Consider the following 17,518-nt stretch of genomic DNA (forward strand, 5'->3'; position numbering starts at 1 on the left):
GGCGATAGAGTGCAAAGAAAAATATGAACTTCAAAATTTGTATTTGTTGGACTTTTAGACAAATCGACAGACAAGCACGGATTGTAAGGTATCATTTAGAATTTATAACTTCCACGATGAATGTCGAACTGAAAACGCTGAAACTTCTTGACGTTTCAATTTTTTTTGGAATCTTAATCAGCGTACTCTCAGAAATTTCGACATAAATCAGCTTAAACTTCAATTATTGATTGCATATCCTTCAAACTCCTTAAAATGACAATGGGGCATATTTTAAAGAAATAATTATTGTCAACATCACAAATGTAAAGTTATCAGTGTAGGCTGTCGATATATTATCAGCTAAAAGTGTATCTACAATATTTTAATTTCATAAACTTGAAACATGCAGCACTGTAATTTCTCTTAACTTTTCATTTTCATTGCTAACCGTTTTCACTTGGCTTTTTTATTGCACTTTTCTCAAAATGAACTGCCTCGAAGTTACTCTAATGGTTAAAACAAAATTCTTCTTCTTGCAGCCAAGTCATAAAGAACATTAAATTTGCATGAGCAAACAGACAACAAAGTATCCAATATTACAAATTAATATGTTTTTATCTTAAAAATACTCGTAATTAAAATAAATGGCAAACACATTTCTTTACTTTTTCTTCAAGTTGTAAAAAGCTAATTATATACTCTCTTATAGACTTCACGGTCTGTACAACACCAGATATAAAATAAATTGTTTCTGTGTTTTTCTTTCAAAATTTGTTTTTGTTGTTCATAGCACCAGCCCAGCATCAGAGTCGTAATAACACAACACTCGTTGTTTTTCCAGGACTCTTTTAACACACATATACTTTTTTTCTGACACCCGCATTCATGCTGTTACCATCGCCATAATCTCAAAAACACTCCACATTTATTCATACAGAAAGTAGCTACAGCTTGGGCCAAAAAATAGGATCACTTTCAGAAAAATCTCAAAATATTGGGTCAACTTTTTGGTACATTTGAAATCTTTCTTAGGCACTGAAAAGTTTGTTTGCCAAGCAATGTAACAAGCGTTTAACCCAAAGCTCGTTGGATGTGCCTCCAAACTTTTCTTCATTCGACTTACTTTTGTGTTTGGGAATAAATTAAGTCTTGAATTTCTGCATATTATTGTAAGTGTTAAATATTGAACCTAGTAAGACGTTTCATATTCGTGTAGTCCTTATACTTAACAGTACGTCCAAAATTGGACTCAAGCGTTAACTGATGAGAATTCTTAGTACTTCGGGTATTAACATCAAATTGTTTAAGGGGATTTAGAGCAATGTTTGTGAAATTATCAATAAAACAATCATAAGCATGAAACCTTGCGAAGGTGTTCAAAGGAAGCTCTTTTTTCGATTCTATCCAAAAGACTCAAGTACGGTATTTGGGCCAATATATGAGAATCATACCTGAGTTTTCGATGTATAAGAGCTTTTGCAAATTATAGAAATTGACTTCCAAATTGTGCTAGTTTCATAGTTTCTCAACCATTTCTGTTTGCGAGTACTGTTGTCAGGGATGGAAGGGACCTACAGTTGTAAGCCGAATCCGAACGGCAAATTTGAGAAAGCACTTTTCATGACAAGAATTACTCTTGGAAAATTTGTCAATTCCTCGCTAGAGGCAGTACCCGTGACAAAAAAACTTTAGGTGGCATAGGCAAGGATCGATCCCTAGACCTCTCGCATGACAGTCCACCGCTCTAACCATAATGCCACTGTAAGCTGTTAAGTCTTCTTAATTCAAGCACCCCCTAAGTGTCACTCGTTGAGGGTTACGCTTTTGTGACAGTAGATAACAATTAGTGTTCGAAGCGTTAAATTCTACACGCTTTTTGAGCTTATCATATGCTTCCATTGATAGTCCACATCCGAAAGACAAGGATGGGGTTCTTAAACGGAATATGAAAAGCTGTCATTAGCGAAACAATTTAGTGGGTTCAAAATTTCAAACAAAAGATTATTTAAATAAAAGGAAGAGTGTCGGGAAACAAAACGGAGCCTTGTGTCACACCACTGATTATTTTGTGGTTCGGAGCACTTTCGTCGGATAAAATTTCGACAGTTCTTTGGTCTCTGGTGGAATTGATTAGATGTGTCCTCAGGAATCAAAAAACACTGCATTGGTTGTGCTTGTTGTTCAGAATGAGCGAACATGACAGCTATATTACCAAGCACCTTCAATCGGCGGCGATCTTTGACACGTTTTGTTCCTCGGTAGCCTGGCAATGGAACAGGGCTCATGAAAAATTGATGAGTGGCTTTTAAATTCTTATATTTTGAGCTAGACGGTTACCATTTAAGGAGAAAAGTCAAATTCCACTCGATTTCCCTTCCAAAATCAAGAACCAATCACCAACCGATGCGGTTAAAAAATGTACAGTAGCTGGGACCTACCGTTTTAAGTCGAATCCGTACTTCTCATTTGAGAACTTTTCATGACAAGACAAATGTATCCATTCCTCGCAAGATACAGTATCAGTTAAAAAACTTTAGATGGCATAGTTAGGGATTGAATCCAAGACATCTGGGTACTACATACTTAAAATTGTTTAACTTTACAAATGTTTACTAATTGTTTATCGAAAATTCGGTTTTGTTCCTATTTTTTGTCAATGACTGTACATTCATACGTACACTCGTATTCTTACTTCCAAGAAAAAATGTAATTACAATAAATTTTCTTGTTTAATTCTTTCGAGTCAGAAAATTTTTGGCATGCAAAAACAAACTCACCCTTAACCTACATTTATTATTACTTCCGAATCACGCCAACACCCGTCTTCATCGCCAGTGCCAGACCCTCAACAGTCTACATTTACACTATACTCGTATATCGTATATAAGAAAGACCTGAGTAGAGAATATCATATTAAATTTATGAATCTGAAGCAAGCTCCATATGTAGAATTACAAATGTTTGTTTGGTCTTGATGAAGGAACTCATAGGTACGTTACATACATAAAATTGTACACGCACTGTATATAGATGCGTATAACGTTTTATATGTAACTACGCACCTAGATTACATTTTGCTTTTTGGCGGTTGTGTAATTTTTTGAAGATAAGAAAAAGAAGTCAAGCCCGTGTAAATAGGCTTCTGTTCTTTTCGCAAAAGAAGCATAATGTTTGTTTCGGCAGAAATCTATTGTTACTATTTGCTGAACATAAAACACCGTTTATAGTCAAAGATGCGATGTTAGAAGTTTTTCATATTTAAATGAATTTTATTTGAACCATAAAAAGACGAATTCCATCCATATACAAAGGTACGCTATTTGCATTCAAAAGAAAAACTGAATTTATGTAATTTTACATATCATTTTTAATAAAGTGGGGTTAAATTTTAAGGACCGATGTTGAATCTAAACCACACCTATATTTAAAAATCTTTTCTAAATTTCATTTGACATTTCTCAACTTCAGACTAGCACAAATTTAACCATGAAAAGATACAGAATATAGAAATGCGTTGAAGTTATTGGGGCTTATTATGCGAATGGGCGTTCAAATCAAATTTGATAAATGATCTTCTCGGTCAATTTAACTGTCAAACCATGCAAAAATTTGAGCGAACCGTTACTGCTGTTCGCGATAGTGTGGCTGAAAAGCCGTTGACCTTAACTCGTCTTCTCACTCACAATCGTAAAATGCATTAAGTTTTGCATTTGTACGCTTAAAGGTGCAGTTGATTAAAATACTCAAGAACATTTTAAGAGCCTGCAATGGTTAGAGTTGTGGCAGTGATGAAGCAAATTTTAACCTCAGTCAGTTCGTCCATAAACGGAATCGCTGCATTTAGGCAAATGATAATCAAGAATGATTGTCGAAAAACCAATGCACCCTTTGGTGCGGTTTATGGGCTGGCATCATCATCGGACCAAAATGAGGCCGGTCAGGAAGTTACTTTGAATGAAGTTAACTATTGTGCGATGATAACGAACTTTTTATGGCCCAAATTGGAAGATATGGATGTGAGCGATATGTGCTTTCAACAGGATGGTGCAACTTGCCACACAGCTTTCAAAACAATGGCTCTTTTGCATGACCATTTCAATGGCCGTGTCAATTGGGCTCCATGATCTTCTTCCTTCGAAGTAATTTAGAAAAAAAGGTGTACGCCGACAAACCAATAACAATTCAAGAGCTAAAGGAGGAGATAATTTTGCATAAAAGGCATAGAACTTTAATTATTCCTCAGGGTTATTGAAAATTCGGACCATGGGATGGAGATGTGCCGCCTAGGTCGCGGTGGTCTTTCAGGTTATATTTTGTTCCATACAAAGTTGAACCATAAAAATATTATCATAATAGAAAGAAATATCAATAATTTAATAAATGAATTGTGTCTTATTGAAAATCTGCTTCGACCCTTAAAATCTCACCACCCTTAAAATTAAGAACTTGGCAAACGTAAGCTGGTTTGTAGAACCGTTTAAAAAAACAACTGAAAAGCTTTATTTTATTATGGTGGGTTCCAACAAAAAATTTTGAATTTTTCTGACCTCCCATAGGGAAATAGGTTTTATAATCGTGAATTTAAATAAATACGTCAAAGAGTTACGATGATAGTCATTTGATAAGTCACATATTTTACAAAGTATCCTTAAAAGGGGATAATATTTGAGTTAAGTTATTATAAATAGAAACAGAAACAGAACGTAATGTTTTTTTAACGAAAAATCTTAGAATTTTAGCAATAATATTATAGTTGGAAATGCTAGTTTATTTGTTTGTTTGTTTGTCCGTCCTTCAAGTCGAAATGGAGCGATATTATGCTATGATTTTTTGTGTAAGGGTGGTTAAAAAGTTGGGGACTATTTTAAGTTACTTTTTACCGCGGTAAAATATATCATTCACAGCTTCTTCGAGCAGATCCGCTGATGAAACTCATAATTGGAATTCAATATATTTTTCTTTAAGAACACTAGTTAGCAGCATATGAGTAGGTGCTAACTGCTTTTGGCCCTATAATCGTTGCGTATAGTTGGGCGTTTTTTATAATGACATTAAAGTACAAGACTATACTGAAACACGGTTAAAATTTCAAGAAGGGCGGTTAAAATCTGATGCTAAGAGCTAAGTGGAACTAAGGGAAGATTTTCGTAACAGGGTAATTTTTAACTCTTGACGAGGTTTACCCTGATTTACAAAATAACATACATGACTATTAATTTCTCTGGCAAAGGCGATTGCATCACCAAGAAACGATGTGGTTTTGAAAATAAAATCAAACATATTGGACAAAGCAGGAGATTTCAGAGAGTATTGGTCAATAGACAATAGACAGTAACGGAATCAGAGCAGTGCATTTCATACCCAGTACAGTTTTTTTACTCACTAGAGATATCCTCTCATAAGCTTCAATTGAAATTGGGCGTGAGTTACGTACACATCTACAACTACATCTTCTTACCCTAAACCCAATGTATTGCACAAGCCAGATGAGACCGAAGCAACGACGACACTTACATTTTAACAGCATTTTGAGAAATATGAGATAAATTAAACATTTGTCCAAATCCAATTATGAAATCAAGCTGATAAAATAAACATTGCACGATCTTCAATGCGGCCAACAATCATCGAAGAGCATCACGAGATAAGTTGGAATTGCAGCGAGCATCAGATACAAATCAAAGATCATAATAGACTTTCGTCTGTTCTTTCCTTTCATTTTATATTATTTTCAGAATAAAGTTATATTTGTTTTTTTTTTTTAACTCTTTTATACTTTTTAAAAAATTATTTCGTGCCACTATTGTTTATGTGGTACCCGTGGCATGATGGTTAGTGCGTTGGACTGTCATGCTAGAGGTCTTGGGTTCGATCCCTGCCTATGCCATCTTAAGTCTTTTCACGGGTACTGCCTCTTGCGAGGAATTGACAAATTCTCCAAGAGTACCTATTGTCATGAAAAAGTGCTTTCTCAAAATTAGCCGTTCGGAGTCGGCATATAAACTGTAGGTCCCCTCCATTCCTGACAACATTACTCGCACACAGGAATGGTTGAGAGTTGTAAGTCACTAGGCCTTGGTTCTCAACGGACTGTCGCGCCACCCAATTTATTTATTTATTTATTTATTGTTTATGATAATTTAAGATACCCCTCGATCATGTATAGGTACAAGACTTCTTATCACACAATTTAGACCGAACTATTATTAGCCCCAACATTTTAATCTTAGCTGGAATTAAACTAAGAGGAGCAGTATCATTTTAACAATAGACCATAGATTCCAAACAGAGAAAACAAAAGAAAACAAAATTTTTTTAAACCCATAATTTATTCTTTGAGGTTCTGGAAGCCCAAACCCCAAAGTTTTTTACTCAGTTAAAGTTGATCTTATAGGAACTTTTTAGATCAAATAAGAGTGTGAAGCTAAAGGACTCTGCAAGCCCTGACTTAAATATAAAATCATGTCTAGAGTGAAATGTACAAATGGCTGAATATAGTTAATGTTGAAGTTACGTCATTTTATAACGAAAAATCTAAGGCTCATTCTATGCTTCTTAATATTGAACTGCAACTATCTTCTCACCACAAACTGGTTGATGTTAGGGCAGATATCCGCATTCTTGGCATCGATTATGAAATTATGAATATAAAAATGTAAGTGTAACTGTCAATAATTGAGTAAGCATTCTAAGAACTTTTTAAGTCAAATAGCTGACTATGGAACTAATTGGCCTTTTAAATGGTAACAAATAATTAAATTTACTTTAGTTTAGATAGAAAATGTTAATTTTTGCACTTGAATATAAAACTGCAAGTCTTGCAAAAATGAACTTATGGTTTGCTGTGTAGGGCACTCATACCCTCAAAAGTGAAAACAACAAACTCAAAGGTAATGTGGCAATTGATAAATCAACTTAACTAAATTCAGCTATTTTTATCTTGTAGCTTGAGTGTCTTTGGACTTAAAAAAGAATCCTACAATTTCATTGACAAATCAGTAAAAGATTGATTAAATCATTACATTACGACATTTTTTGAATCTAAGGACTTATACTTTAGGGTTTGTTAGTAATGGACTCACAAAGAGGTAAAATTAATTAAACTTAAATTAGTAACGTCCAAAAGCCTTAGACACTTTATACTATCCCATCATCATGGATATAAGGCTAGCTTGTGAACCAGCAACTTATGAGTTAGGGAGGCAGTAATCCTCAAAAATCAAAAGAGGAAAAAAAATACATTTTTTTTTTTTGATAATTGACATAACCGATTTAATTCTTTAGTTTTTGTGGCTTTAAGTTAGTGGCACTTAAACTAACTCTCCAAAGCAATTCAAGTTTCGATGTTAGTAATTTATATCTTAAATTTAATCTATTTAATTAAAATTAGTTGAAATTTAATAAAACAACGATTTTTTTTTATAAAAATCTTAAATAAGGTAAGTTGGTCATCTTCTCTACAAATCGTATCCACATGAAACTTTGTTAAAAATAATTGTTTAATAAGAAACAAAAAACGAAAACACAACTTTACCACCGGAACTATTCCAAAACTGGGTGTGCCATTCTTCCCTTTATTTATTGTTTGTTTAATAAAGAACAGAAAATAATCTGATACGACTTCTTATTTTTTTATGTGAAACAAAATCCTAACCCAAAATTTGATTGTATTTTTTATACCGTTCTTTTGTTTTCTTGTCTTTCCAGAAAAAAGGCCATGGTGAGCATGGAAGGTCAATTCCTGGTCCGACAGATTTATGACGATGAAATAACCTATAATTTAATTGGAGCTGCTGTTGAAATTTTAAGTAAGTTTCCTTTTCCGTCTTTATTTCTCTAACTAGTGTGTTATCTATGTATATGTATGTGTATAGAAAGTTAAAAGTGTCATCGGGGAGAGTAGCAGTCAGCTAGTCAGCCATCCGGGGCAAGCCCCTTCTTCTTCTTGTTTTGGAAATTGAAAACTTTTCTGAAATCTAAAACGAGGTGAACAAGAAGTTTCTTCTTCAATTACCAATTTTGCCACTGAAATTTTCACCATTTTCGATACCTTGATAGATACTCGTATATGAGGAAGGGAGGTGTGATATGACCTACCTACGTATACCTTCCTAACCTATATCTAAACAGTAAGTTGTTAAAGTTGCCGTTGACAGCTTTTTCCTCTAATAGGAATTTTCAATGAAAATTATTCAATTAATATTAGATTTAAGAAACTTTAGGAGTTTTTCTTTCAATTTTCTTGCAACTTAATATCTTCTATGGGAGGTATACAATCTATCCATGGAAAAGTGTGACGAGGGACAGACAATGGGGAGGGAAGATAATGAAATACGTCTCTAAATTGTATTATGGATTTTGTTAGTGTTTTTGAAATTTTATTTTGGTGTTTTTTGAGTTTTCTTTGAGACTGGTTTTGAGTTACTTTTGTTGTCAAATCTAACGAAGCGTTAAGTTACATCACAAAATTCACTGTGTCTTTGTCACTTTTCAACTTAATTGAATTGAAATGAAAGTTTTATTTGTTTTTTTTTTTTTGTTTGGTTGCTGTAACCGAAACCATCGTTTCCAATTTAAGGAAAAATTACATTGATAACAAGAAATCATTATCTACTTCTTACTGTAGTAACGTTCAGAAGATATTATTGTTTAGTAGTTAAATAATTTTAAATTCATTTTCAAACGAGGTAGAGAAAATTAAAAATTTTATAATTTTTGAAAACTTAAGAATAGATTCCCTTTTTACCATCTAAAAAATAACCGTCATCATATTAATGAACGGTGTTCATGAACTGAAAATGTTTTATGTTAATGATGAACCCAATTTTTTGGTGTTTTACATCAAAACGATCAAATTAAAGAATAATTTATCCACATCAAGCTCACATTTAGTTCATCATATTGACAGCTAAATTCATCACATTTATGAAATTGGAGGGTAAACAACGTTTTTATCATATATATGAAAGCTCTTATAAAATTTAGTTCACACAATTGGCGATTCTTTCATCATATTATTTATATCTAATTTCATTAAATCTAACACATAAAAGTGACAAAGACATTCATAGTATTTATGAACAACTTTTTCTCATTTCGATTATCAGATTGAAGGAATATGTTCATCATATTAAATCACAAAATCTAGTTTATGATGTTAACGAATTCGCTGGTCATAGTTATGTTACATTTCATAAAATTAATTAAAAGAAATAAATGGATGTACTTTTCATATTTTTGAATGATTTCTTCACATTCATCATATTGACGAACGCATTCATCATATTAATGATTGTTTAGCAATAAGTTCATCATATGAATAATATTTGTCAAAGTAAGCAAATTCTATCATATTTATTTAGTCATTACTCATTACATTGAAGAATTGATAAAGTTGATGATAAAGTTCATCAAAATGACGAATTTAGTTATTATATTGAAGAATTTTGGGTTTTGTATACCTTTGATATGCCAAAGACACAGTGCGCGCATTAGGAAAAGAGGGTAGGGGTGGTGTACATTGGTTTTAAGTTCTTGAACATTGCAATGACAAGGAAAGATGAAGAGTGAGAAGGCATTCCACATTCGCGTCTCTGTACTTCATAGTACGGCCAAAGTTGGGTGCATTCCTAGTAGCGATAATATTGCGTTTAAATTTTTTATTTGAAGGAATGCAACTGGCTATTTCAGTAGAGAATAGTCCTTTAAAAAAGTGTCAGGCAAGAAACTTTTCGACGATGTTCGAGTAATACAATTGAGTTGATGATGTTAATGTCATCAATTATTTTAAAAGCTCTTCTTTGAATACTGTCCAAAGGTTTAAGTAAGTTACTGGAGCAAAGATGGGAGTTATATTGAAGTTTCGGACGTATATAAGTTTTGTAGATTGTAGCCAGATCAGACGAAGACAAACATTTCTTGCATCGTCTCAAATAACCTAGACATCTTGCACAAGAGATACTCGTAGTTGGTGATGCACATACCGAGGATATCGAAATTTTCAGTTTCGTTGATGGATGTTCCACTGAAATATAGTGGCAAGGGGGTTAAATCTGGTTTTAAAGATACAAGACAGCAATGGGTTTTCAAAGTATTGAATTCTGAGCGGTATTTTATTCCCCATTGTAAAATACTGTTTAGGTCGGAATTTAATAAGCTTATTATATTGTCGTTGCAGTTCCACATGAAAAGCTAAGGGTGCGAGATTTATCAGTCAAAACGATCATTATATTGACTTGAACTAAAATTGATGATTTACACGTCATATTAACGACCTTTCTCATCTACATTAAACACCGATTAGGTTAAGTGAATGCTGCAAATTTGAAATCAAGCAGCAGAAGGAAACCCCTTTTTAAGTATATAAAAATGTTTATACAAAATTGCAAATAAGAAATTCAATTCAGCATGTTTATTACATAAATTTAGTACAGTAATTTTTTAAAAGTAAAATTTGAAACTCTTTTATAAATCGCCCGTTGAAAGGTATTGTAATCGGTCCGCTTTATCGAATTAAAAAACTTAACATTATTTCTTGACGTTTGAAGGTCTCTTGAATCTAAATCAAAGATTTTAAGAGAGATGTCTGCGTATGCGTGTCTACAGACGTACGTAATGGTATTAAAAAAATTCAATTCGCTTATATAAGAAATAAAAACTTTCAAAAAATCCTGCTTAAATTGATTTGTCTCTAAACACCTCGGTAATAAAACCAGTCAAACCTTCGTATTTTAACTTTGACTGTCTTAACAACTTCTTTAGAAATACAATAATATCCCAGAGGCAGTAAAAATGTGTGCTTGTTTGCAAAATATGTACGCAACACTACGTCATCTTCACGTCGTCGGATCCTACGCTCGTTTCCAATAACACCACTTTTGTAAACTCGATTGATAAAGCCAATTTTCTTGCAGCACGGCTTGCTGTTAATTTGATGCTGCCAATGAGTGACATGACTCCTCCTGTACTTGAAAGCTTAAACGATTCTATGGGAAAAATCTTCTTTCATCCGCTGGCCCCGACAATATCCACGCTATTGTTCTGAAGAGGTGTTCTTCACCGCTGGCAAAACTACTGCGTAAGCTTTTTCATCAGTTCTTCTTTACTGATCTCTGTCCGAATGGATGTAAAACAGAATTTTTCACCCTGTCCCTAAAAAAGGCTTATCATCCTCAATCTCATCTTTGCTGGGTTAGAAATTACCTTTTTGATCGTTCAATTAAATAAGTATTGGATGGGTTCAAATCTGATACCCACAAAATAAACGCTGGTGCGCCCCAGGGCTCCGTTTTGTGTCGGACACTCTTCTAAATTTGTATTTCAATCCAACTAAATTGTTTCGCTGAAGGCAGTACTGTAAGCTTTTCATATTCCTTTTTAGATTCTCATCCTTGTTCTTTGGATGTGGACTACCAACGGCAGCGTGTGATAAGCTCATCAAATTCTGATAGCATTGTCCAATGGTTAATCAAAAACCGTGGAGAATGTAATGCTTTGAAAACTCAATGCTGTATACTGCGGCAAAGCGTAACCCTCCTGCAATGCAACTATTAAATGGGTGGTGCTTGCGTTAAAAAGACTAAACAGCTATCAGTTCTAGGTATGTGCATCAGATACCACTTGTTGTTGACACAAACCACATATTTGACATCACCAAAAATGCTGCTAGGTGTTTACGTTTTCTCCGACGATGCAAATAGTTTTTTACTCCTTCCGATTTAACGATTTTTAGTCGTCGAAAACTCGAGTATTAGAATTAATATTTAAGCTAATGGCCAAGCCTTTTGGATAGAATTGAAAAGAGAGCTTTTAAAATGATAGGAGATCGTTCTCTTACCGAGAAATTTGCTTCACTTGGGCTAGAACATCACCGCAAGGTATCATGCCTATAATTGTTGTATCCATATCTTCACAATGAAAGTCTAGTGAAATAGCCACTTGTATTCCTCCCCTCAAACGATTTAATATTGACACCCGTACTTTTAGGAATTGTCATCAGTGTACCCCTGAGCCCAACTTTGAACGTACTGTTAAGTAGAGACATTCTCTCTTTAGTCGCACTCCACGAATGTGAAACGTTTAACAAGGCTCAATATTTTGCAGTTATTACAATGTGCAGATATTCAATGCTAATCTGCTTAGGCATCTTCTTTTTAATTCTGTCCTCCTTTCCTAGTTTCTCGCACAGTGTTTAATCATTATAAGGGTTTTCATTACATTACATTTCACATTACTCAGCACATAATTGTACAAAGTAGAGAACACAGGACCTTGAGCGACTTGACTTCTTGACTATGTAAGGTGATAACAACACAAGACAACAGACAGAAAGAAAGAACACATGACAACAGCACGCGGTAGGTTTCGAGACGGTCCACCATCTGTCTACTAACCACGCTCACTGATGCTTGATTTCGGTGATCGATGGGAACCGAAGCTTTATTAGTGACCAGGCCGGCCGTTCCCTTACTCTGTAACTGTTGTCCAATTGTCATGAAAAAGCTGATCAATTTTCAGCTAAGGAAATACCTTCAAGAATGAAAGCTTCTTAATGACCGGCAGCACGGCTTTCGTTGCAATAGGTAATGATCTCGTGGTTAATCTCACCAAACCGTGGAACAAATTCTTACATCGTTTTGGAGAAAGTAAGATTATGGCACTTGATATTTCAAAGGTATTTGTTAGAGTTTGGCATCAAGCACTCTTATAGAAAATGCGTGATTTTGGTATTATGAATCTCTTCTTTGCTTGGTTAGAAATTACCTTTCTGACTATTTAATTCAAGTAGTATTAGACAGGTTCAAATCTGATACCTACAAAATAAACGATGATGTACCTCAAGGTTCCGTTTTGTCTCCGATACTCTTTCATATTTTCATAAATTATCTTTTGACTGAAACTTCGATCCCATCAAATTTTTCGCTGATCCTTTTCATTATTATTATTGTTATAATTTTTTTATTTGACCAAAACTCGAAATACATTTGAAAAATTATGTAAGAACATTAGCATGGCAAAAAATAGATTTGCCGTCTGCCGGAAAATTGACTTTTATCGAGAATAAAAAAAGAAAGTTTAAGATTATAGTAAGTTTATAAATAGATTATGTAGACAATTGATTAAATAGATTGAATTTAAATAAGCATAATATCCAAGTTTATAATATATATTTCCTCGTTACATCTTAGATAATGATACATAAATATATATATGAAAAAAGTTCCTATTTGATTTGCAGAAAGATTACTATTAAAATAATTGTTTACAAACAAAGTGTGATTGAGTTGCTTATAGACCAATCTGCTTGGAGAGGTTCGAGCAATATTCAAGAACTTTAGATACAATGAATCATCAACCAACGCAATACATTCATAAAACCTACCTTTTTAATTATCAAGAGAAGTTGTACTAAGGTTAAGATTAAATCCGTGCGCATTTCAAACCATTCTTTAAACGGCGACAAATTCCTTCGGTATGCGAAATCCATCATTTGCTTATGAAGATTTTCATATGAAATTACTTTTACTATGTAATCGGCATTAAATTTAAGATTTTTAGAAAAATCGGAGGGATCCCTGATTCCACATGTAGGTATATCGTAAGTTGGTGTATAGTTTAAAAGTTTTAATATTCGTTTAAAAAAGAAGCGTTGAACTTCTCAAATTCATCGAGATCTTGGTAACCAAAATCTTGACTGGCATAGCACAAGCATGAGTTTATAGTAGCTTCAAAAACTCCATGCTTCTAGCGGGTTTCTCCTTCGACGGGTGCTTTCAAAAATCATAATTTTTGATTTTGAGGTGTTTATAGTCAGGTCCCATTTATCACAAAAGTTTTTAAGTGTATTAATTTGTAACTGTAATGTGGTGGGGTTGTCCGATAAAACAACAAGGTCGTCCGCATAAAGTAGTACCTAAATAAGTAGATTCCCAAACCTAACACCCCCAGGAAAATCACGGGAGATATCGTCAATAAAAAGGGCGAACATAATCGGGCTTAAAGGGCAACCTTGGGGCACACAGCAAGCAGTGTTACAGTAGCTGGATAAGGATCTCCCATTTGTCACAGTAGCTCAAGTATTGGTGAGGAGAAGTTTATAGAGTCTTAAAAATTTCGTCGATTTGATAATTTATAAATTCCGGTTGATAGTATCAAATGCTGCCCTAAAATCAATGAAAAAGACATACAATTTTTGTTTGTTATCGATGAAACGTTTTGCTTTATGGGAGAGTGCGAAGATTTGATTCACAGATGAAAGACCAGAGCGAAAACCAAGTTGGGAAGTGCTTATCAATCTGTTTTCTTCTACCCACCTCATAAGCTTGCTGTATAGAATTTGGGTAAATATTTTTCTCAAACAAGGAAGAAAGGAAAGACGGGGATGAGTTTTTATAAAATTCAGCTGAAATTCCATCTAGCCCGGCTGCCTTGTTGTTTCTCATGTTTTTAAGGGTTGCTTGCAATTCATTTACTGTAATAGGGTCGTCTAGGTCTAAAATAGTGATTGAGGGTAAAGCATATTGAAATAGTTGTGAGTTTGTTATTATTTGTTATACAAATTTAAGGAAGTCAGAAAATTCCTGGTATAAATCGGATGAATTTTCATTCAAGAAGTAATAAATACAACATTAAAAAAGGTGAGATCGAAATAATATCAATTTTAAATTCTTTAATCTCGATAAACATTTGGAAAACCACGAAAGTTTCAATATTTCTTGGCATATCAACCTGAAGGTCAAGTTTTCCCAATACAATTACATCACACATTTGTAAATCTACATATTTTCGGTTCAAAATAACGAAATTAAATATCCGTTGTTATACTTAGCGGTTTTGTGGTATTAAAAATAAAACTTCCTAAGTTTATATTCCACATAATGTGTGAATTCATTTTAAAACGACACCTTTTTAAAAATTAAAAAAAAAACCCTTCCTCGTCAACTCCATATCACTACTGAGAATTATTTACAGCTCACAAAATAATTTACGGGGAAGTTTTCTGTTTCAACTCTACCTGTGTCGCAACACATTGAATTATTTTCTCATTCGCGTAGCTCTCGTAAAAACCAACCTTCATAACCAAAGAACGATTCAACTTGACTAAATGCAAATCAAAAAATCAGTTCCAACTCAAAAAATCTCAAAGCCATATAATCCAAGTCATAAATAAATTCCCATCGCTCTTATATGAAGAGCGAGCTACCATACCGACTGCGGTCGTGAATGTAGTGTAAGTGTATGTTTCCAAAACTGGCTCTTAAAAATTCAAATACCAATTCATTGAAGGATATGCGAATATAACTGTAGGTAGGTTTTGATTCATATTCGACCCGAAATGAAAACCCCCCACGAAAAGGCAAAGCCCCATTAGCGTAGGAGTTTATGTATAGGAAATGGGAGTCCATATAACTTTATACATACATTATGGCAAAGGACAAACAAACAAAAAGGATGTCAACTACATAAAACTATGCAAATGTAATTTTGTATGTGAGAATAAAACGACAACCATTTTCGTTCTTGTATTGCAGATATACCAGCCGATGATATTCTCGAGCTATTTGGCAAGACCTTTTTTGAATTCTGCCAAGATTCGGGCTACGATAAAATCCTTCAGGTTCTCGGAGCGACGCCAAGAGATTTTTTACAAGTGAGTTAAATTTTTGTTGTTATTTCTATAAGCTTCAAACAAAATTGATAACAAATGTCCTTCTTTTTAAATGTCAGAATTTGGATGCCTTACATGATCACTTGGGAACACTTTATCCAGGTATGCGAGCCCCCTCGTTCCGGTGTACGGAAAAAGATGGCACTCTTCGACTTCATTATTATTCGGAACGGCCGGGTCTGGAGCACATTGTTATTGGCATCGTAAAAGTGGGTTATTCAATTGGCACATCACATCACATATACATACTCGTACTTGTATAGTGAAGTGATGTGCTTTTGTCTTTTTCAAATTTCAAAAAAACTGCATCCTTTTTTGTTTGGCTATCTTTTCTATACGTAGGCAGTTGCATCGAAGCTCCATGGAGTGGAGGTTGAAATCGAAATCGTTAAGCGGAAGGGCGATCCAATCGATGAGGATGAAGAGAAATTGAATCCAACTCCTGCCCAGACAGCATCGGCGGCGGCGGAGCAAGCAGAGTCAAACAATAGCAACGAACGAACAAGTCCACCGCCCCCACTTACGCCTGGGCCATTTTCCACAAATGACCACCATCACCACAACCGAAATACCTACAGCAGAGAATCATCAGACGAAGCGGATGTGGCCAGGCTTAATCAATACCCTCAGTATCAGCAGCAGCAGTCACAGTCACAGCCACAGCAGGTGCCGCTCACTGGAACTAGAAATAAATCGAATCATGAAATGATGTCAAATGGTGCATCGTGTCCTTTTTCGTCCTTCGCCTACAACACAACCAGCAACAACACAAGCTCCGATGACAGTGCAGCAAGTAGCTGCAATCTTAATTCAATTTGTACAAATCAAGGTTAGTATATTGGACTTTAGTACCAGTTCAAGTACAGGGTGAGTCAAAAGTTATTTCAGAATGCAAAGTCCTATTAAAACTTTAATGGATTATTTTAAATGATAAAAAATAATTATTTTAAAAATCACAAAGGATGATTTTGGAGATATTTTCTGGTTAAGTAAGGAATGTCCATCATGCTAAAAGAGACAGCCTTCTTTAACTACGGGCTTAAAATACTTAAAAAAGAAAAAATTCGGGCCCAGTAAGACCCAGAGAACAAGAAGGCCAATTGAGGAAGATCAAGTACAGCGGATAAGACACATGCTCAAAAAAGTAGAGGAATGATTTTCAAAATTAGTTTTATCCAAAAACAAACTTTTGTGCCACCCTGTAAGTGCACATATGCATCTATTATAAATGTATGATATGTGCGTTGATGGCAGTGTGCGTGTGGGTGTGTGTGTGTGCATTGTTTTAATTTATCGAAGCCTTTTTGAGTTCGAGTATGAGGTGTAATCGGAAGTAAGATTAATGAATTGAAGATCCTGAAAGATTGGAGCATCTATGTACCTTACCTATACCTATAGTTCTTCAAGTAGGTACATATACATGTTTTAGGACTTGGAGGAGAACAACTTGAGTTATTCCGGTTAAATGTATTCCCATGGATAAAGTGGGATCCAATAAAAATTGATTGGATATCAGTGTTATTGAGGTTTTCCTATCCTGATTTGATGGGTTTTTATTATTGAGAATATTTTTAGTTGTCAGTGTTTTGCAATGGACTTCACTTTAATTCATTTTATAACATTAAAAGGATTCTTATTCGAATAAACAAATAATACTATTTTTAAAGTAAAGTAAAATTTAACTTTGTGTTCAACCAAGTAAAGGACAAATTTGATTTCATAAGATAATATGATAAAGAAAAACTGACAGATTTGCTATAATTTCAAAGCAGAAAGTAGTCACTCTTGTTCTTCGGACTTATATGACTTCTTGCATCATCTATACTAATATTATAAATGAAAAAGTCTGTGTTTGTTTGTTTGTTTGTC

The 17,518-nt window shown here is 34.2% G+C and overlaps 1 protein-coding gene across 1 annotated transcript in view; it reads left to right on the plus strand.

Annotated features, from left to right (window-relative positions):
• Positions 1 to 17,518, plus strand: part of LOC129954049 (guanylate cyclase soluble subunit beta-1) — a 326,886-nt gene that overhangs the window by 173,137 nt on the left and 136,231 nt on the right. The window contains exons 3-6 of the mRNA XM_056067692.1: positions 7,690 to 7,790; positions 15,513 to 15,631; positions 15,709 to 15,858; positions 15,992 to 16,478. Coding sequence (XP_055923667.1) covers positions 7,690 to 7,790; positions 15,513 to 15,631; positions 15,709 to 15,858; positions 15,992 to 16,478 — 857 coding nt within the window. The remainder of the gene's footprint in view (positions 1 to 7,689; positions 7,791 to 15,512; positions 15,632 to 15,708; positions 15,859 to 15,991; positions 16,479 to 17,518) is intronic.

Source organism: Eupeodes corollae, chromosome 1 (assembly GCF_945859685.1).
Source record: "Eupeodes corollae chromosome 1, idEupCoro1.1, whole genome shotgun sequence".
NCBI classification, from domain to species: Eukaryota; Metazoa; Arthropoda; class Insecta; order Diptera; family Syrphidae; genus Eupeodes; species Eupeodes corollae.